The 23,812-nt window shown below is 36.7% G+C and overlaps 1 protein-coding gene across 1 annotated transcript; it reads right to left on the bottom strand.

Annotated features, from left to right (window-relative positions):
* Positions 1-14,469: 14,469 nt before the first annotated feature.
* On the bottom strand, positions 14,470-17,368 carry LOC149174406 (rust resistance kinase Lr10-like). The gene is made up of 3 exons (XM_089422590.1): positions 16,225-17,368; positions 15,985-16,014; positions 14,470-15,864 (listed from the first exon to the last, which is right to left on the bottom strand). The coding sequence occupies exons 1-3, from the start codon at positions 16,976-16,978 to the stop codon at positions 14,741-14,743; spliced, it is 1,908 nt and encodes a 635-aa protein (XP_089278716.1). The 5' UTR covers positions 16,979-17,368; the 3' UTR covers positions 14,470-14,740.
* Positions 17,369-23,812: the final 6,444 nt, after the last annotated feature.

The raw sequence follows: 23,812 nt of genomic DNA, 5'->3' as shown, positions 1-23,812 counted from the left end.
GAAGAAGATTTTCAATTTCTTCAGCACTCTTACTCTCTGTTTCATCAAAAATGACATCCCTACTCACAATGAATTTTCCATTGGTCAAAAGACGATACCCTTTCTTCTCATCAGAATAGCCAATCATTGTGCATTTTAAACTTCTTGAGTCAAGCTTAGTTCGTTTTTCTTTCGGAACTAAGGCATAACACACTGACCCAAAAACTCTAAGATGTTTAACTCGAGGTTTGAAACCAAACCAAGCTTCATAAGGTGTGGTTCCATCTAAAGAAGCAGTTGGAGATCTGTTTCTTAAGTAGACAGCTGTATGTATTGCTTCCGCCCAATATGTTGGACTTAACCTCTTAAAGGTTAACATGGATCTCGCCATTCCTAACAAAGTGCGATTCATTCTTTCAACTACTCCATTTTGCTGTGGAGTGTAAACATTAGTGAGATGTCGTCTTATGCCATTTTCACTGCAATAAGTTTTGAATTCATTTGAAGTGAATTCTCCCCCATTATCCGTCCTGAGAGTACCTATCTTTTCTTTGACTTCATTTTCAACAAGTTGGCGAAAAATTTTAAACTTATCAAATGCTTCTGACTTGTTCTTCAAGAAATAAACCCAAGTCATTCTGCTGAAATCATCAATGAATAGTAAGAAATACTTGCAACCACCAAATGAGGTTTGTAGGGGACCACAAACATCACTGTGAATTAGTTGAAGCCGCCTGTTTGCTCGCCATGAACTTGTTGGAAAACTTTCTCGGTTTTGTTTGCCATAAAGGCAAGCTTCACATTTTGCATTTTCCCTTTTGAATGTGGGAAGTCCTTTAACCATTCCTTGTTTCTGCAATTGAGAAAGACTCTCAAAATTCAAATGTCCATATCTTACATGCCATAGTCTGTTAGGTGAAATACCTGTAGTCACTGCCCCTGCAAAATCATAATGCCTTGGAATAACTGTCCCTTTCATCCGTAACAATTTTCCATCTTCATAACCTGTCATGACTGTTTTCAAGTTCTGTTTCACTGAATTAATCTTCACTAAACCATCTTCCATAATCACCTGATGTCCTGCTTGTCGAATCGTGACTAAAGAGAGCAAATTTTTCTTGAAACTAGGTACATACCATACATTGGAAATCAATTTTTCTCCAATGTCAGGGAGAAAAACTTTTACAACTCCTTTTCCATAAGGAGTATGTTTTGTATCATCAGCAAGAAAAATTGAATTAAGTTGGCATTCTTGAAAATTCCAGAAAAAATCACGTCGACATGTCATGTGCTGAGTTGCCCCGGAATCCAAGATCCAGGCATCTTCATAGTCACTTCTAAGATGAGATGAAATTTGTGATGCTGGTGAGGAAGTAAAAACATATTCTGAGCTGTCGTCATCTTGATCATTTGCAAATTGTGCTGAATGCTGCTGAAACTTGGGAATTCTACTAAGTGAAGTTCGACAATCTTCAGCATAATGGCCAACTTTGTTACATCTTCGACATACAATTTGACTTAAGTCTCTTCCTCGTCCTGAAGATTGTCCTCTGCCTCTGCTTTGACCTCTATTTGGAGATTGTCCTCGACCTTGATTATTGTAGCCTTGTCCTTGAAAATTTCCTCTTCCTTGGTTATTTCCTCTTCCTTGAAAATTATTTCTTCCTCCTCTGTTAAAATTGTTGCCTCTACTTTGGCTTCGACCTCGATTTGCTTGATTCTGATTCCATCGGCCTCTTCCTCGAGAACTATCTGCTGAAGACTTACTTGTGCTGGCTTCTGTGAGAAAAACATCTTCACCAACTTTCTTCTTCTTCCCAAAAGTTTTATCATGCTGACTTAACATTTCACAAAGTTCATCAAACTTTAATTTCTCTAATTTCCCAGTTACTTGTAGAGTTTCTAAAAAGTGTGTGTAGGAAGAAGGAAGCCCAGCAATTACAATTGTAACCATGAAGCTATCATCAATTGCGGGAAAACCAGCATTAATAATTTCCTGCTTAATATTCTTAAGTCTGGAGAGATATTCAAGAATATCACCATCTTCAGTTAATTTCTGTTGCAACAATTTTAACTGTAAATCAACCTTCTTTGATTCTGGCTGAGTATCAAAGAGGTCTTTAAAAGTTTTCAAGGCAGTCCATGCATCTGTGGAATTCTCTATATGTACATACATTTCATCATTCACAGACGATTTAATAAGAGCTAAGGCTTTAGCATTCTTGATTTCCCATTTTGCCAGTGGATCTGCATCTGTGGGTTTATTCGGCTTAACATCGCCATCACATATTCCTTGCCATAATTCATTGTAAATAAGTGTGTTTTCAATAAGACGATGCCACGTTTTATAAGATTTAGTGCCCTCAAGTTTGTCGGAATCAGAAAATAAGTTAATCAACTTAGACATTTTTAGCGATGAAGAGATGCACCAAGAAGCAGAACAGAAAGTACAAGATAGTCAGCACAACACACCACGCAAAAAACACGATCTATCGGGGCTTGGCCTTGACCCTCGAATAGTCGTCAAAACAGGAGAATATCGACTGAGCTTTGCACTTGGCTCTAGTCAATTTCTCAAATTTTTACAGGGCAACTTTCAAAATTTGACTTTTTACAATGGTGCTTTGCACAATCTGGTAAAAAAATTCCCCCCCTCAAAGCAAAAAATACTTTGAGTTACAATTTGATAATCCCAAAAAACTTCTTAAAAAAACGAATTACCCAACACACCTTATCTCTCCAATTTACAAAATCTCCTTATTACTCCAAAAATCATAAATTTCACAACACCACCCTTATTACTCCATTACATGACTTTAAAAAAAACTTTTAAAAACCTCACTTATCACTCCATTACTTCACACCTTATCGCTCCATTAAAAACCTTTATAATCTCTTTTACATAACAATGTGATAATACATTCAAATCACTTTCCAAAAGTGATTTATAAAAAAAAATGTCGTGAAGATTTAATTTGGGAAACGTAAGTAATATCCCCAAAATTACAAACCCATTACAAACTTAAACAAATATTTTTCCATTTTTACTTTTTACAACACTCACAACTTTTAATAAAAGCCCAGAACTGTTTAAAAAAAACGATGCACCATACCCAAATGTTCGATTTTGACCGATGACCGTCCTCCTTCAAGTCGTATTTCTGAACTTTAATAATAAAAAAAAATGATGCACCAATATGTCGAATTGCTGAGCATTAAAAAGTCGTATTTCTGAACTTCAAGCACCAGTATGTCGTATTGCTGAGCATTAAAAAAGGCGTATTTCTGAACTTCAATAAAAAACGTTTTTAAGAAGCTGAATTTTACACTGTCTGCCACGCATTTGTCTGTGCAAAAATGCCACGTTTCTCCAATTTAAATACCACTGATAAATGAAATTCTCTTGACAAATACAGCTCCTAATAAGAATTCACGCTTCAGGTCCTTCCTCGGCCAAAAGGGAGGAGTTGCTGCTGATAAAAAGAAATCCGACGAACAAAAAACCCGAGGACATGAAGCTGAGAACTTTTTCGCATGATCTTGAACCTGTTTAAACTTATGGATGGAACCGTTGTAAATACCAAAGCTTTCCGGAGAGCAATTTGATCATCTGAGTGAATTCTCGAAAAAGGAGGCGGCCAACTTTACATTTTCCAGGTATACGGTCAACTGGAAGCGTTAATGTCACAGACCACTTCGCTCTTCATCTTCATAAAGAGGCTGTAATTCTGGGTTCTCAGGATTTAGAAGATTGGCAATCAATTCGTCCTTGCCGTCTTAAGGAAAAGGTCAAATGTGAAGGATATGCTTTTCATGGCATACAGAGGCAAATTTTTACACTAATAAAAAATGATTTTCAGATTTAAAAAAATCTAAAATCAATAATAAAATTTCTTTTCCTTTTAAACAAAAAACTGGACAATTTCCATACCGAGCATTTGTTGATCAATTCAATGGAGTTTTCCACAAACTTGTAGAGCTGGAATCTCCTCTTCACATCAACTGCTGGAATCTCTTTCTCAAATCAACTGCTGGAATCTCCTTCTCAAATCAACTGCAGCATTACCATAGCTCTGATACCACAATAATGGCAGAAGTGTCCTCAGACACATAATTTTATTAATCAGAAAAAATAATTACATAATTGATTTGCAAGAGTTTACACCCGAACAACACAAACACTCTTGCAATGAGCTATTTATAAGCTCCATGTCCTAACTACCTCTAATTATGGATCACTTATTCAATAACAAGTGTCCATTTACAATAAATGCTATTCAAACCAACTAGCTAACTAATCTCCTATAATAGATCCTAAGATACGACTCATTTGGAGAGTCATATCTAGTTACAACAATATGCTAATTCTAAAAGTCTCCATTAAATAATTAAACATTCTAGAATAATAATTATTAATTTAATATCTTAAATTAATAATTATTTTATTCTAATTTTATAACCTATGATAAAAAAGTATTTTTGGATCATCTAACAGAAAGTAATTTCTTCTCAACTCACCTCTTTAGGCCTCCATTGAAAGAGAAGAGGATCCAAAAAGGGAAGTCTTAGTAGTCCAGGTTTAAAAAATAATAAAAATAGTTCCTAATTGGCCATTTCCTATTTTCTTCAGTTTCTGTCATATCATGCTTTTGTCATCATGAAAATGAGTTGGTGGATGGGCACAATGTGATTCCATATTTCAACTTAAGAAATTATTATACAATTCACCGATGCGCTTTACTTTCTTTAATTTAATGATAATTTTTGTACTTGTTAGGGCGAAACACTATAATATACTTCATTTTCAAAGTTGAAAAGAAAGGGAAGCCATCAATATAAATGATGAGAATAGGAAAGCTAATATAACACAATTTTAATGCAACATGAATTCAGTAAAAAATAGATCTAAGTGGCATTGTGTTTGGTTTTGTTAAACACACACTTGGCAGAGACAAAATAGGAAAGATAAACATGAGATTACATCTATTATTTGACAATGATATACATTTATAGTACATTTGTGTTACCCTTGGTTTCATATTCCAAGTGGTCCCTTGGACTCCTTTTGGTTGTTCAACTTCCACACCAACCCTGAGAGGATTAGGTGTCCAACATTCCCCCCCTTAATCTGGAGGGTTATGTATGAGTCCAAGAAGAGAGTTGTAATACAAAATGTGAAAAAATGCATGGTAGCACTAGGCTGAATATGCTCTCTGGAATGTTGGTATAAAGGGTGGTGGTTTAAAGATAACCACCAACACTGGAACACTTAGTGCAGTTCCCAGAACTCTTCCAATTCTGGCATGAAGTTGAGGTCTTCTGCTAGAGGAAGTGCTCCTGATGTTTTGAAGAGGGAAACCTTCAACCATGAAAGGGAGGTCTCACCCAAAATAAAAGGGAGAACCTCAACCTGAAAAGGGAGGTCTCAACCTGTGACGGTTTAAGGATGACCAACAACTCTAGAATGCTTAATGAAATTCCTGGAACTCTTCCGAAACTGGCAAGAAGCTGAAGTCTTCTACTAGAGGAAGTGTCCCCATTGAAGAGGCATCACCAACTGAAGGCATGCTCACGGGCATCTTTGTCTCTGGCTACAACTCTGAATCTGGTATGGTAGGTTGTGGCTCAAGCTCGCTTGATGTGGCTTTGAGGCTTGTAGATGACCATCATTCCCCCCCCCCCCTGTCAGATACAAGGTGAGATGATGGAGAAAAATCAATTGCAAGACTGTTCAATACTCTAGAACAAGTTCTTACATATGACTGGAATATCTTCTTGGCTGTTGATGCCCATTGCCAAGAAGCGATCTATCCAAGATGAATATTTGTTCTTGCAATAGGCTTGTTTCTGAAGCATCTGTGTGAAGAATGGGTGGTTTTATGACAATGCTCACATGGATGAAGATAAAAACAATGATCTTTCATATGGCCAACTCGGTCATAGTGTTGGCATTTCACAATCTATTGCTATGGAAGAGGGGCAAAATCTAGAACATCTGGAGTTGAATTGTCATGAAGAAATCCAACACTTTGGAACTGGATGGGCTTTGAGTAATCTGGAATATGAAAGTACACATCCTTGCCATATCCAAGACCAGTTCTGTGCTTGTTGTGGACAAGCTCTTCCCAAGGTTTGATGACGGGCTTGGGAAGTGCAGACTGAATTTCTGCATCTGCATGTAACTCTGCGACTTTATTGGGCACTGGATCTGAATCAACTGTAACATTTTTGTCTTGTTGCTTATGGGAGTCTTTTTCAATCTTCTGAACAGAAACAGGTTCAGAATGATGATTCCATTACTGTAATTCTTCCTGCTGTAGTTGAGATTCAAGATGCAAAAACTCAATATTCGCATGTGCATTTCGGAGACAAATTTTAATATTGGAAAGAGAGGTTTTGTTGATCTTAACCATCTCATCAATAGTGGAATGTATTAAATTATTCGGTAGTTTCAATACATCATCTATTCCATCCATTTCAAATCAATATAATAAGAGAAGTGATGTTATTTTCAGATACAAATTGACCTATAAAATGATAAATAGCTACAACTATTAGATTAGTAGGATACCAATATCACCAAGTCACTATAGAAAATAGCTCAATACTAATTTCAACATGCTACTTCAATGCCCTTACTTCTTAAACAATTCACACTGTGCAAAAGAAGAGCCAATCTTCTACTTTCTTTGCAAATGATTTTTTTTTTTTTAGAGCCTACTTGCCAAACATCTTTTCTTTCCAGATTCACAAATGCAATCATCTTCCAGATTCTTGACATAGAAATTGGTGAATTTATTTTTTGATCGGCAGAAGGTCCAATACTAGCTTCTCACCTGCACAGGTCCCCCTCTCAATTGCATTTCAGTTTGATATCCTTGACATGATATGCTAGAAGGTGAGTGATTATATACAAGAAACTTAATCCATGACAAATAAATAACATAGATCACTGCGCTTGTAATTGAGATTCCCTCACAGTTCAAAATGATAAATGCATTGAATTTTGAGCCTCCACACACTCATATACACTGACTGATATTGACTTGTTTTCTGTGTATGAAAACCACCCAACAGTGCTATAAATTATGTGCCAGAAGAGCAGACTTTAACCCAGAAATTCTTCCCTCACTCAGCCTTGTTTTCTGTGCACAATCCCTCTCAGAATGCCTCAATTTATGTGCCAGACTACAACAGAAATTCTCCTTGAAATTCGCGCTTCAATTTCTGACCAGAATGCCTTACGAAATGTTCTGCTATGAAAATCTGTGCCCACTGTCACCTAGGTTCTCAGGCCTTGTTTTATTGAACTGTGGCGGAAGTATAGAGGTTCAAACAACTCGTAAGCCCCTCAGAAACTTCACTGAGTATCGCACTCAGCTGTCCCACAGAACTCCATGGACTTCTGGCTTCAATCTTAGCTGGAAAACACTGAAAACTCTCTTCCCTGTGGGCGTTATATTGTTAATTACATAGCCTTATGTACAAAATACCATGACCATCATGATTTCAACATGCAGGGATGCAGGAAAAAATGGAAGGCCACACATTATGCAAGGTGTTTCAAATCGCTCACCGCACCATTTTCTTCAAGCCAAGACTGTTCGAAGGCATATAGTCAAAGGAATTGGCTTTGCCTTTGCTTCCAATGTGCTTGAATCTGTTTTGTTTGACAATCAGTCTTAGAATTTCATCTCTCTTCTGAGGTTGTGCTATCAGCTTCTCATCTCTATTTTATGAAAAAGAGAACAAAATAGAGGCAACAATGGTGTGTATAGATTGTGTGACAGCAAATAAATTCTCATAAATACACTCATTTCAACTCCAATGCTTTTATTTCCTTTTCAAATAGTGGAGTGTAAGCGATTTAGGGATTCCACAATTGCAACCTTTTAACGTAATACATATTCAACATAATACCATCAACATATTACCTTCAACCATAACGCCACGGGGTATACCAGCAGTAGCGGAGTCGAACCAGTGGCGTGGGAGTATGACTGGAAACCGGTGAGTACTATGGAAGGCATTATATAGAACGTGGAAGAGTTATATTCTAGCGATGCGGTAGGTGTATATATGTGAGATGGTATATGGAGAGCATGTTATATGGAAGGCGTAACTGTTATGACTATCAGGTGGGTTTGTTATGCCAGTGCACAGAAGTGGTGGGTTTGGTGTGTGATTGCACAACAATGGATAATTTTATTTCATATCACCTCCAAACCGCAGTTAACACAACGTTATCCGCCATGCTTTTGCTCGGGGATATCATTCAATGAGAAGAATGCCAAGGAGTTGGCATGGAAATGTTTGTTAGACGCACATGGATCGAACGAGGGTGGTCAGAGTGAGCATATAGGGTGAATCACGATTTATGTAGAGGGCTAGTAGTCGTGGAATCATGAGGGAGTCTCCCACCGACTAATACAATTATAAAAATACAATTATAAAAATTAGCTTTTCTAGGACTTGAAAAATACAACGGTTTTTTTTTTTACATAGGTAAAAACAGAATAGTAGTCCGTCAAACAAGGGAACCCTCGAAATATTTTTTAACATTCCAACATTCTACAGCAGTCCCGATAGATATATTCATAACCTTTACAAAAATCCATTAACAATTTATGATATTTCCCGCAACAATCTTGAATCGTTAAAACTTATAGTTGATGATGAATATTTATGAAGGCAATTTTGAGTTGCATGTTAGAGACAACCACATATAAGCTAGAGGAACGACAGAGAAACTGGGAATATTCGAGGCCAGTGGTCGTCCTTGACATAAATAGCTAGCATAGGGAGCAGTGAGCATAAATAGCTAGCATTATACAATGGGGAATATAAACGAGCCCTCTTACTGACAAGATTTGAAAGTTCCCACGCCTAGCCTGTGCTTTGATACCATGTTAAACACACACATGGCAGAGACAAAATAGGAAAGATAAACATGAGATTACATCTATTATTTGACAAGGATATACATTTATAGTACATTCATGTTACCCTTGGTTTCATATTCCAAGTGGTCCCTTGGACTCCTTTTGGTTGTTCAGCTTCCACACCAACCCTTAGAGGATTAGGTATCCAACAGGTTTAAATCTTGAATATTTTCAAAATTGTTAGGATTTAATGGGTTTAGCTCATTTCTAAAGATGACTCTACATGCTATTGAGCTTTCTAAAAAATTGTTTCCAAAGTGGTTCAAAGTTGATTTGGAGTGGTGAATACTTCAATATGGAATAGTCATGGATAGATTAATAAGCATAGGAGATCAAAGGTCTAGTCCATGCTCTTGAAATATTTTGATTTTTCAACTACGAAATTTGGTTCAATTTATATTTTTTGAATTTTCTACTACAAAATTTGGTTCAACTTATGTTTCAGTGACTATCAAATACAAATTTCAACTTCTAAGTTGAAAAAGAATCTTTAGCTTCCATTCCAAATAGTTATATGGAGTGAAAGTTACAAATGGAAATTCCATTCTTTCTGATAGCTCCAATCTTCAATACCTGTAAATAGATTGTCTATGATCCTTCTTCCTAGATCCCATGGGCTCTAATACCATGTGAAATTGTAGTTGAACCTACAGAAGTTGGATCTAGCTAGAAAACAATCAACAAAAATTGCAAGGAAAGAAGAAAAAAAATTGATAGAGAAATTTAATTCATGGGCTAAATACAAAATTATGAGAGAGTACAATTCAATGCAATATATTATACTTGCTTGAACTAGTACAATATTGAGTCTAGTAGTGAATCTAGAGAGATATGAACATCCACTATAGAAAACTAACACATAATCTTAGTTAATTGGCCATGGATTAATGTGTTAACCATCTCATAAAATTGAAGATTAGAGAAACTCATGCATGCACTTGTGGAATTCCCTCTTAGCATGCACTTGTGGAATTCCCTCTTAGTGATAATAACAAGGATGTCATGGATGACTCTACTAAATAACCCAATTGAAATAAAACTAAGTATATATTATTTCTAATAATGGAAGATGTACACAACATAGAGACCACATCCAAGTAAGTACTTCACCATTTTAAAGTCCTTTGGAACGTCTGCATAGACCTCAATTAGTGAACTTATTTATGCAATGAATGTATAGACTAATTAAAAGGTCCATGAAATGATAACTAACATTTGCACCCAGAGGTGCAAAGGGATGCGAATAGGGAGAATAGGCTAATGTGGAAATTTTATTATTTTGGATATTTAGTTATTTTACTAACTTTTGTGATCCATACAATTTTGAATAAATTTTGAAGTTCAATACCTTTAATCTTTAAGTATTAGGGGGTTTACACACGTATGACCATTTCTATGAGAGGTAGTCGTAACTGACTAATTTCTCATGATTTTTGAATAGTTCACTTAGCACTCATTGCATCGAGTGATGCTCACAGGGGTGAAGAAGTGGGATTGAAACTAGTGAAATGAATCACATAGCGTCAATCATCACTTCCGGGGCTTGCACCCGGTAACCAGGTCTTCCCAGGAGGTCACCCATCCCAGATCGCCTTTGGCTCAACCGCGCTTAGCTGTGGAGTTTTCCCCACAATCAAGCCCACTTAGCTTGCTACCCCATTTGAAAAACCTTAGCAAGTATTGTGCCTCATGAACCATTCAAGAAGAGATCCCTTCACTCTTTTTGAATTTAAGTATTAGGGGGTTTATGCAATGCATTATAGTATATATAATTTTGGGATTCAACTGCGTTAAGTAAGTCATTCACATATGACCATTTCTATGAGAGGTAGTCGTAACTGACTAATTTCTCATGATTTTTGAATAGTTCACTTAGCACTCATTACATCGGGTGATGCTCACAGGGGTGAAGAAGTGGGATTGAAACTAGCGAAATGAATCACATAGCGTCAATCATCACTTCCGTGGCTTGCACCCGGTAACCAAGACTTCCCGGGAGGTCACCCATCCCAAATCGCCTCTGGCTCAAGCACACTTAACTGTGTAGTTTTCTACACAATCAAGCCCACTTAGCTTGCTAGCCCATTTGTAAAACCTTAGCAAGTATTGTGTCTCATGAACCATGCAAGAAGAGATCCCTTCACTCTTTTTGAATTTAAGTATTAGGGGTTTTACGCAGTGCATTATGGTATATATAATTTTCGGATTCAACTGCGTTAAGTAAGTCATTCACGTATGACCATTTCTCTGAGAGGTAGTCGTGACTGACTAATTTCTCATGATTTTTGAATAGTTCACTTAGCACTCATTGCATCGGGTGATGCTCACAGGGGTGAAGAAGTGGGATTGAAACTAGTAAAATGAATCACACACCGTTAATCATCACTTCTGGGGCTTGCACTCGGTAACCAGAACTTCCCGGGAGGTCACCCATCCCAGATCACCTCTGACTCAAACGCGCTTAACTGTGGATTTTTCCCCACAATCAAGCCCACTTAATCATTAAGTAGGTTCAAATTCTAAATATTCTCTCATATTTGATCATGATAATTATTCTTTATTTTATTATTATTTTTAAATGTTTTAATTTATAATAAATTTTAATTTAAAAATATTTTTAATATAAATATACTTTTTATTTGAGAAATTCAAGAAGATATGTAAATTAATCAAATATTTTTATTTAATTGACCATTGGTCTAAAATAATAATAAAAAATAACCTAAATGAACAAAATATATATTTTTTTAGATATTCTTCTTATAGTTGGTAAGTTGTTAGTCACAAATCCCAAAGAACACTTGAAGTGAGGATTCAAAGAACCTTTGTTGCTTCCCAATCAGTGGACGGGAGAATTCCTCAGAGAATTACTCTGTTGTTTTCAGGAAAGATACTTATTCAAGTTAATTTCATTTTTATTCTCTGGAAATGAAATTAGATTGTTGTAACATATCTTAAATGTAAAGTCATATGGAATGCAAAGTAACATGGGCTCTTAGATATGTCAAATTCACGTCCCCTCAAAGAAATGGAAAGCCTCACCAGAATGTTTTTTGAGAAGAAAAATATAACGATTATATTATATCAAAGTTGGTAAGCAACTTCGCACAAAACTCCCAGAACAATTGAGGTGTATGGGTATTTGGATTCTTCTAAGGGGTGTTTAGATCACTATTTTGTAGCAATTGAAGTGTTTGCTTCAATATTGGGGTTATTTAGCAGGGATCTTGTTAGAAAGTTCTTGGAACTTTGAGGTATATGGAATTGTTGGGAATTCCTGTTGCAACTACCCAACCTCGAAGCCCATTTGACCCAGTGAAATATTAGAAACCCTTCTATTTCCAATGTTTATATATATATTAGAAAAGATGAAAAAAACCAAAACACTTTCAGCTTGTAGCTTTACACCTCTTAATATAAATGATAGTCATAAAATTATTACTATCAATAATGAGTAGCACCAAAAATATTGCATTTCATTTTTTTTATGCATTAATAAATCCAAATCCAAACTCATCAAGCCATTGAAAATATAATCAATTTATAAATTGAATATTAAAGCACGATATTCCATTTTTTTATAATAAAATAGTACATGCAAATGGATTGTACTTATAGAAAGATATTTAAACTTAAATTTATTCAATAAAATAAAAATAAGAAAATGAAATTTATAATAAATATTATATCAGTATGTCTATAAAATTAAAATAGATTTAAAAAAACCATATTATAAAAATTTAAAATAGATTTAAAAAAACCATATTATAAAAATTTAATTAATTATTTTTTAATATGTAAAAATTAAAATAAATATTATTAAAATTATAAAAATATTTATAATTTTTATTATTAATTAATAAATTAACTATAAACATATAATATTTTAAAATTGATTTATTTTTATTATAATTTAGTCCATCTAACTTAATCACAATTCACTTTAAATAAATCAATAAATATGTAAATCAAAAATACCACACTTGTAAAATATTCACCATTTTTCTTTATTATAATTTAATAAATTTACCAACCAAAACAAGATCACCCCTAAAATATCAATAACACAACATACTTAAAAAAACATTTAATTAAAAAAAAAATCCCCTTTTATAATAAAACCCTTAGCAATAAAAGCACCTTGCATAATCTTTAAAATATAAATAATTTCAAAATAATGTAAACAAAAATATGATGATGATGGTGGTGGTGGCTAATGTTCACTAAGACCAAATTGATCTATCAGACTTATAATTTTCTTAGTTCTTAATCGTTTGGCTTCTCGTTTTTCTTAGCGAGATTGGTGTTGTAGCTTTCTTTTTTTTCTCTATGGTCTTCCAACTTCCTTTATCTTGCATCTCCTTCATCTCTTCTGGTTCTTGGGACAATGGTGTCTTAGCTTCGCGATCTGTTGTGTTCGTCCTTTTGAAGATAGTTGGAGGAGAAGTTTGGTCTGGAAGATTTGCTTTGCTGTTAAATGAAGATTTATTTTGTGCAGTATTTGAATCCTCATAACTATTGATGCTTGAGGGATTGTTGAGTTCATTTTTTTGCTGTTGGGCGGGGCTGTCCCCCTGCTTGTCTTGAGAGTTGTTTCTTTCTTGCCCGATTTCTTGCGATTCAGAGTTTTTTGGAGAGTATTCTTCCTTGATGACAGTGTAATGTTCTTTTTGTGCTCCTTCCCACCATGTAGATCTGTGGTGATTCTTTCTAGCATAATTTTTCTGGGAGGCTTTTGGGCAATTTTTGGCTAGATGGTCTGTCTCAAAGCAGGATCGACATTTGAAGATGACGCTTTCATAATTGAGTTTCTGATTCCACACATAGTCTTTACTTGTTAGGTTTAATTCAGCGGAGAATTCGGCGTTGAAGTCCATTTCTACATAGAGGCGTGCATAGGTGGTTCTGACATATAGTCTTTACTTGTTAGGTTTATTTCAGCTGGGAATTCAGCGTTGAAGTCCATTTCCACACATATGCATGAATAGGTGGTTCTAGGATATTCCTTTGTTTCCGGCCACCTGCAGTAAAATTTCCCAATTGCATTTCCAATGGCCTTTAGCGAGAAGGGTAGGTTTGACTGTTGATGGATCGAATGATGGGTTCCATGGCTTCATGAATAGGCTTGAGTTTTCCCAAAACCAAGGGCCAAAATCTAAAATAAAAACCCGTAGCACAGAGATAGATATTAATTTCATAAAAAATGATAGACTTATGCCCAAAAACCATTAAACCGGCATACATATACATAAACTATTAACAAAATGATAATGTTAAATCTAAAATAATAAAATTTAAAGTAAATAATAAAATTTAAAGTATAAATTTCCCTCAGCGTTGAAATTGATGTGAGCAATTGACACAAGATGAAAATGTGCAAAATATACTTTTATAAACAAAATGATAATGTTAAAGTAATACACTGATATGAACATTTTTATCATAATGGAATGTAAATGTAAATTCACCTCACGAATCTTGATCTTGCTGTCAGCAACTGACACAAGATCATGATGCCCAAAACATACTTTTATAAATCTAATAAGACAGATTCATGGCTTGGAGCTATCATTGCACCGAGTTAGGGTCTTAACACTTCATGGTAGTCATCGACTCATTCACAAAGGTATTGTGTGGAGTCCGGAGCAAATCCAGAAACTGGTTTAAGTAATGATAATTAAAGATAGAAATCTATAAAGTAATCTCAATTGAAGAAGAATTTACCGTGGATGGCAGTCGAGGATTTTCAGGGTGGCCGAGGAATTGAAGGGCGACGGAGAATTGGCTACGTCATCTCCATTTCCTTCTAACACAGAAATCTACAATGTAATCTCAATTGAAGAAGAATTTACCGTGGAAGACAGTAGTGGATTTTCAGGTGTGGCCGAGGAATTGAAGGGCGACGGAGGATTGGCTACATCATCTCCATTTCCTTCTAACATTTGCAGAACCCTCATCATGCAAGGACGATCTGCAGAGTTATATTGAATGCACCACAATCCAACTTTTGTGAGTCTTTTCGCCTTCTCCTCATCTGCACATTCCATTTCTCCTCCTCTCAACCTCATCCCCAACTCACCACTCTCAATCAGCTTGAAAGCCAATTCAGGAAAGTATAATTGACTGGACCGGCTAACCTGCACATCAATATTCTTTCTGCCCCCAACAATCTCTAGCAACAGCATTCCGAAACTATAGACATCTGATTTATCAGTAACAGGACCGGCATCACTATGGCACAACTCCGGCGCAACATATCCCGGCGTCCCTCTCGTCGCTGTTATAGAAATATGATCGTCTCCCTTTCCACAAAGTTTTGCAAGACCGAAATCAGCAATTTTAGGGGTGAAGTCGGCCTCCAGCAATATATTGTGAGGTTTGATGTCGAAGTGTATGATGCGCTTCTCGCAATCATGGTGTAGATATGCAATTCGACTGGCCGCACCCAAAGCAATTGAATACAATTGTTCCCACCTTAGAACTTGCCCCTCCTCTTTCCGGGCAAACAAAAATTTGTCGAGCGATCCATTAGGCATGTATTCATATATGAGTGCGCTTATAGGGTTTTCAAAACAGTACGCCAACAGACGAACCAGATTGACGTGATGGACCCGTCCAATGGTAGCAACCTCATTCATGAATTGGGTCTCGGTATGCCTGTGCCGATCAAGAAGCTTAACAGCCACTAGAGCGCCGTTCCGAAGCATTCCTTTATACACCACACCAAACCCTCCTTCTCCCAACTTTTCTGCAAAGTTGTTTGTGATCTTCTTGAGGTGAGAGTGTGAATATCTGGTTGGCATTGGCATTTCATAAGCATTTTCCTTTAGGAATTTCTCCACCCTTGAAGCAGAGGTACCATGAATAGGTGTTCTGTTCTTGGTATAAAACATTAAGAACAGCACTGCTATTGTTGTCAGCGCAACTCCTCCAATGATGCAACCTGCATTGTAATACAAAGATCGATATGAATGTGATGTTGATTAATTAACCTGGGCGAGAACAGTGGAAATTACAAGATACAAGTTCACAATGATTTTCAATGGGAAGAAATCATAGCTACCTATTACAATGGCAAGCCTGCTTTTATGACCTGCAACGCGGCCATAACAACTATTATGAGTAAAAGCAACAATCCATAGTTTTTGCAAACAGAATGAACAATATCGGGAAACACAAGCACATATATCTGCGGGTTCAAGAGTCCAGAATCGAAGGAACATTTAATACATCTTTACAGATTGTGGTAATTTAAGCATTGGTGTTTGTAATTGAATTGGGAGAAGGGGTTCAGGAAAAGTACCAATAGTATTGGCGGGGCATATCTCTGTATGCGAGGTGCCATCGGGACAATAGCAAATAAATGTTTTAGTTGGTTCTGAAATGCTATAACCACAACTCCCGCCACTGGTCTTACAGGCGCCACAGCTTCGGTTTCTCTTCGTGTCGGCATACCATGTTATTTCAAAACCTGACCAGAGATCCTGAGACCGTTGGAATGAGAAGTTGATACCAACTGGCAGTTGAATGTTGCTTTGGCAGAATCGTCTCCCAGATTCTGGATTGGGACTGACGTACCAATCAGCGCCACATAAACGGAGCTTATGCCCTTTAATACTTTCATTGCATTGCCCCCAAAGCGTGAGATTGGTGTATCCATGGGCTATACGAAATTGAGAGTCGGGCCACCAAAATTGAGAGTAGTTAGCCACAGGATTGCAACTACCCCCCGGCGGAAGCTTCCATAGATTGTTGTTAACAATTGTCATGCTATTATTATTATGGGTATCACTGGCCAAGTATGAGGGCTGCAAGATGAGATACTCGTCTCCATTGAGTAAAAACAAAGGATAGCTATCCAAACTACAGTCTAGCTGAAACCTAGGATCGCCACAGCCGCTGTTAATTTTCCCAAAAGGATATTGGAATTCAGCGCTCCCACATATACTCCAGTTGCATTCCTCGTAGTCACCGCCGGTACATGACGTTATGAAGCAGAGGAGGAGGAGAAGGGCAGACGCAAGAAGAAAGCAAAGTTGATAAAGAGTGAAAGACATCGAATTGGTAAGAAGGCAATGATGTACTGTGACACTCTGCTCTGCTTTGCTCCTGGATATGGAAAACTTAGTAGCATGGATTCTGCAAAGAAGACGAAGGAGATAGATCGCATTGGACTGAATGGGCGTGAAGTGAACGGCCAGGCAATCTCAGTCAGAAGACCGCAAAGTCAAGACGCTTAGCTTTTTTGCTGTTGGACGGCAAATAATGGTGTAGATTCCTCATGTGTGTCGCCATTTGGTATGCAAACTGCAATAAATTCAACACGCCGTGTCGCATCCGTCTATCACGTCTAGGAGATAGATCGCGTTGGACTGAATGGGCGTGAAGTGAACGGTCAGGCAATCTCAGTCAGAAGACCGCAAAGTCAAGACGCTTAGATTTTTTCCTGTTGGACGGCAAATAAAGGCGTAGATTCCTGTCGCCATTTGGTATGCAAACTGCAATGAATTCAACACGCTGTGTCGCATCCGTCTATTAATAATCACGTGAAGTGAATATTTGTTCAACTATAGTCACTTTCAAGATTATTAATACATTGATTTTAATGTACGCATCAGCATCAACATCAACATCAATGTCAATTTCAATATCTATTTATATTTTTATTTTTATTTTTATAGTCATAGAGCTAGTCTCTTACTACAACGTTGCTTCCAGGGATTAATTTCATATTTAGATATCTACCTAACGATTCTCATTTACTTCAATATTTCAACTTCTTCATTTATGTATAGTGACAATTTTCTATATTCCACAACATGTAAGTTTTATTTTTTTTGATAGAGTTTGTTTGGTTTTAAGTGAAGCAAACAAAAATATTCTAAAATTATTTCTTTTTAATTTAATTGTTTTCTTTTTAATTTCACCTTTTTATAATAAAATCTATATTTATTATATTTTTTTGTTATGTTATTATATTTTATTTTCCTAAGCACTATTTTTCTAAGTTCCCACATCCATTTCATTATCTTTATGTTTTTTTCTATATTTTTATTCTTACTTACATAAATTTATATTTTGTCCTTTACATTCTTCCAATTTTCTCTTCTATTTAGAAATGCATAACAACACTCTATTAATTTACATCTAATATTATTACATGTATAAATACATGTATGCTATATCAAGATAGAGAAATCAACTTGATCACACAATCAATTAGTTGAGAACATATATCAACCTTACATCAATCTAGGAAGCATCTAGTTGAGCAAATATCTCTCAAGCCAACTAGATATACCCAACTCCCTAAAGAATTGGAACAAGATCCTTCTTCAACCTATGATCATACCTAAAACAATTAGGAGTTACATACTCTGTCAGACCAGGAGTAACTCCAGACTTGGCATAAAAACTGATTCGTTTATTTCATTAGGTAGCTATTATTATATACATGAATGTGACTGATCAGTTCATCTTCTTGATGACTGTTCACATTCCAAATTCACCCAATCGCAGAGGATTAGGTGTCAACATTCCCCCCCTTAATCTGAAGGGATGTTGGTGAGTCCAAGCATCGTTCTGAATCTTTCAAGCTTTTCTCTTCCAAGCGCTTTGGTGAAGATGTTTGCAATTTGCTCATTTGTGGAACAATGACGGAGATGGATTGTTTTGGCCTCAACATGATGTCGGATCAGATGATATTTAGTATTGATGTGCTTTGTACGATCATGGAACTCTGGGTTCTTGGCCAACTTTATTGCAGAGGTGTTGTCAATCACGAGTGGAGTTGATTGTACTTGTTTTACCTGCAAATATTCAAGAATTTTCCTGAGCCACACAATTTCTTTCGTTGCTTCAGCTGGTGCCACATATTCTGCTTCTGTTGTGGAATCTGCTGGAACTGATTGTTTGCATGATCTCCAAGAGACAACTCCTAATCCAAGACTCATAGCATATCCTGAAGTAGATACTCCAGTTTCTTTGTCTCCATCGAAGTCTGAATCAGAGTATCCAATCAAGTTGAAGTCGTCCACCTGTGTATACCTGATTCCAAGGTCTTGATTTCCCTTCAAGTACCTTAGAACTCTTTTTGCAGCAGACCAATTTCCCTCACAAGGCTTTTGCATGAACCTGGAGAGGATTCCAACAGTAAATGAAATGTCTGGTCTGGTAGTAGTGAGGTAGATGAGACTTCCTACAAGCTGTCTATACTTTGTTGCATCCTCAAATTCTTTTCCTTCAATAGATGTGATCTTTAAGTTTTGTTCCATTGGAGTAGAAAGAGGATTGCACTCTGTCATGCCAAATCTGTTTAACAAATCTCCAATGTATTTCTTTTGAGAAAGAAATATGGATTTTGGATGTTGGGTTACTTCAATGCCAAGATAGTAATGAACATAGCCCAAATCAGTCATTTCAAAACTTTTTCCTAATTCTTTCTTTATGGATGCAATATAGCTTTCATTGTTCCGTGTCATTAAAAGATCATCTACATATACCACAAGATATACAACTGTTTTGCCAACTTTCTTGACAAATAAAGTTGCATAATCAAAATCAAAATGATTGAAGTTGAGTTTCAAAAGATGCTCAGTTAGTTTTTCATACCAGGCTCGTGGTGCTTGTTTGAGGCCATACAAGGACTTCACAAGTTTGCATACTTTATGTTCATGTCCTTTCACAGCAAATCCTTCAGGCTGGGACATAAAAACATTCTCTTTTAGATCTCCATTCAAGAATGCAGTTTTTACATCCATTTGATGGACTTTCCAACCGTTCTGAGCAGCTAGTGCAAAGAGTGTCCAGATGGTGGCCCATTTTGCTGTGGGGGCAAAAGTTTCCTCATAATCGACCCCTTCCTTCTGTGCAAAGCCTTTTGCCACAAGCCTAGCTTTGTGCTTGTCAAGTGAGCCATCAGCTTTGTATTTGTTCTTGTAGACCCACTTGCAACCAATTGGTTTGGTTCCAAATGGAGGATCAACCAGCTTCCAAGTGTCATTCTTTATGAGGGCATCATACTCCTTTTTCATCGCTTCTTTCCATTCATCATGAGAAGCAACTTCTTTGAAGGAAGTTGGTTCAAAATCTGTAGACAAGTTCAATTCACAATCATAAGTAACATCCATATCAACAGGTGAATTAGAGTCATCTACATCACCTCCATTTTGTCGGTTTGAATTTCCGGTTCCTGTTTTTCCAATTTCATCAGGATGAACACTTTCAAGTGTCTTTGTCAGCCACTTTGGGGGACCTTTCTGAGATGGTCCAGGCTGCTCTGTTGATTGAGTTGGGACTGAATCAAGATTGAGTCTCCCAATTCTATCAATTACATCACTTAAAGCATCATCCGTTGTTGGAGTTTCATGCAGGGGAGATTGTTCTTCAGAAGAAGATTCCACATGTTGATCTAGTATAGGAATCTCCCCTTCAAGATGTGGAATCTGATTATCAAATTCTTGAAATGATTTTGTTTTTGCGAATCTATCCAAGCGATCAAGTTGCCGCTCAACAACATTGTTAGATTTGGATGATTCCAGAAAAATGACATCTCTAGATACAACAAACTTTTTATTTACTTCATCATAGAGGCAGTATGCTTTAGAGGTGTTTGAATATCCCAGGAAGATACACTTACGACTTCTAGCACCAAGTTTGTTTCTATGTACCTTTGGTATCAAAGCATAACAGATGGAACCAAAGATCCTGAGATGTTTTATCGAAGGAACATGTCCATACCACAATTCATAAGGAGTCTTGTTTCTTATAGCATTAGATGGACATCTATTCTTTATATATGCAACACATAGAACAGCATCAGCCCAAAACATTATCTTTACATTTTTGAAAAAGAGCATGGATCGTACCATATTCAAGATTGTTCTATTCATTCTTTCAGCTACACCATTCTGTTGGGGATTATAAGGCACAATTGTTTGATGTTTAATCCCATGTTGGCGAAGATAGTGTTCAAATTCATTTGATGTATATTCTTTTCCATTATCAGTGCGAATAGACCCAATATGAGATTGTGCATCATTTTCAATCCATTTATGAAAATTCTTGAATGTTTGAAAAGCATCAGATTTGTTCTTCAATAAATAAACCCAACACATTCTGGTGTAATCATCAATAAATGTCATGATATATTTATTTCCATTTGCAGAAGAAACAGGCATTGGACCACATAAATCTGAATGAATAAGTTCAAGCTTCCTATGTGCTCTTGAATGTGAGTCATGAAAAGACTGTTTGCTATGCTTTCCTAGAATGCAAGCATCACATTGCTTATGTTTCCTAGGAATTGTAGGAAAACCAGCAACACCATTTTTCTTCAATAAGCGGAGACTGTCATAGTTTAAATGTCCAAATCTAGCATGCCATAATAAACTTGATGGAAGTGTACCTTCTTCATGATGAGAAATATATGAGAAATGTTGTGCATGAGCAGAGGTTCCTTGCAGTTTGAGAAGCCTTTCTTCTTCTATTCCCCTCATGACAAGTGAGTGGTCAGATGCTTTTCTTACCTCAAGCTTGCCATCAAACATATGAATGGAGTGACCTTGCTGGCAGATGTGGACCAAGGACAACAAGTTTCTCTTGAGCTGTGGGAGATATAGAACATGTTCCAGAAGAAAGTCTGGAAGACCAGGCAGTTTAAGCCTGATTGTGCCAAGCCCTGATGGCTTGATTTTTGACTGATCTGCAAAGTATACTGCTCCATCAACATTGTCAGTGAAATCTTCAAAAAAAAATTTCCTATGAGTCATATGACAGGTTGCTCCTGAATCAAGCAACCAATCATTTTTCGAAGAAGCAAGTGAAGCATTAAACAAATCTTCATTTACTCCAATGTTACATTGTGCCTCAATATAGTGAGCGGATTCATGTGCTTTACCTTTGTCTGTATCATCAGTTTTACCTTTCTGCTGGTTCCTTTTCTGCTCAATTTTGTCCCATGGTAGCTTGCATGTAGAAGCATCATATGATCCATTTCATTTGCAGCGAATGCAATGTAGATCTGCTTTTTTTGCTTGAGAATGTCTGCCCCCCTGCCTCTGAAGTATCTTCCTCTTCTTCTTCGTCCACCTCTTCCTCTTGTAGAATCTTGAGCAGGATGCTTTTCTTTATGAGCAAGGAAAAAAGTCTCTTCAGAAGATTCAGGGACTGTCTTCTTTCCAAAGGCTTTCTCTCTTTCAGCAAACTTTTTCACAAGAGAGTCAAAGGTTATATCTTTAAGATTTCCATTTGCTTGTAAAGACTCAAGATAATTGGAGTAGGTAGGATAGAGTGCCTTGAGAAAAGCAATAAGAGGGATATCCAGCTCAACCTTAGTGGATTTAATATCATGCATTATAGACTTTACTTCAGATGCAAGAGCAAGAGGATCATTATTTTTCAGTTCAAGAGTGAAGAGTTTAATCATGAGCTGAACAACTTCAAGTGCAGAATGTGAGTCATAGAGTTCTTTCAGCTTTTGTAAAGCTTCAAAGGTAGTTGAATATGATGAAATATGGCAACTTACTTCTTCATTTACAGATGCTGCGATCAATGCATAGGCTTTGTTGTTTTTGTTTTCCCAAATGACGAGCTCTTTGTCTGATGTAGGCTGTACTGGGTCATTTTCTCCTTCTCCGACACAGACTCCTTTCCACAACTCATTGAAGATGAGGGTGTGTTTTATCATCCGGGACCATTCAGGATAGTTCTCCTTGCCAGTGAGAACTATTCCTACCATAGAGATGATTGAATGCATTCTGTGAAAAAAAAAATAACTTCTGCTGATAGAATAATACTTCTAATGGCAAAAAGAATGTGCTTTTGTGGAGAAAAAAAACTTTTGCTGCTAAAAGAATGATTCTGATTCTGCTACGCCATTTATATATTATTGACTATTGAAATGAATGCTGATAACATGCTACCACTGTAACATATATCACCACATATATATCACCGCATGAACAATTTGAGCGCTTGTGTTAAACGCTGCCACTGTAAAATATGAGCACTGTGTTGAACACTATCACCGTACCATATATCACAGCATATATATATCACATAAAATTGAGCGCTTGTGTTAAACGCTACTATTGTAACATATATCACCGCATATATATATCACATAAAAATTGAGCGCTGCTACTGTAACATATATCACCGCATACATAAAAATTGAGCACTGCTACTATAACATATATCACCGACTATATATAACACATGAAAATTTAATCGCTGCTTACTGTAACATATATCACCGCATATATATATCACATGAAAATTTAAACGCTGCTTACTGTAACATATATCACCACATACATAAAAATTGAGTGCTTGTGTTAAACGCTGCCCAAACCATGTCAGTTCATACCAGTCTTCCACGTATTGCAGCCTGTCTTTGAAGCAGCCCTTCAGAAGCTTGCATTTCCCAAGGAGGGTCCTCTCAGAACAACAATTATAGAATAATTTACGAATTTGTCTCCAGGCAAGGGAAAATTCATAGTACAAGTGGAATATCATGGAGAAGATATACGTTCGACACAAGTGAAATTGTTCGAATTAGACAAGAGGTACAAGGTTATTGAAGTTCTGGAATATGGTGGATGGTACTACTTCATGGCGTTGCACGAACTGCAAGTTCATCGTGCGGTCACTAGGAAGAATATAGCATCCAGTAAGGATGGCGGGTAATACACCGGCCTAGCTCATGGGTCTGCCCAAACGTCCGTGGAACGGAATCACTGTCAATACAGGCAATACAGTGATAACAATGGCTTCCAAGTTACAATGGCTCTATCCCACTCTCAACACCATCTTTTCGAGTCCTCTCAAACAACAGTCGCTTTCCCTTCAACCACCACAACGGATCTTTGGCATCGAAAGCTTAGTGGACA

Source organism: Pinus tabuliformis, chromosome 4_1 (assembly GCF_031772625.1).
Source record: "Pinus tabuliformis cultivar Carrire ecotype Pingquan chromosome 4_1, CPIR1, whole genome shotgun sequence".
NCBI lineage: Eukaryota > Viridiplantae > Streptophyta > Pinopsida > Pinales > Pinaceae > Pinus > Pinus tabuliformis.
Note: the sequence above shows the minus strand (reverse complement) of the source record. Positions and strands in the feature narration are given on the sequence as shown.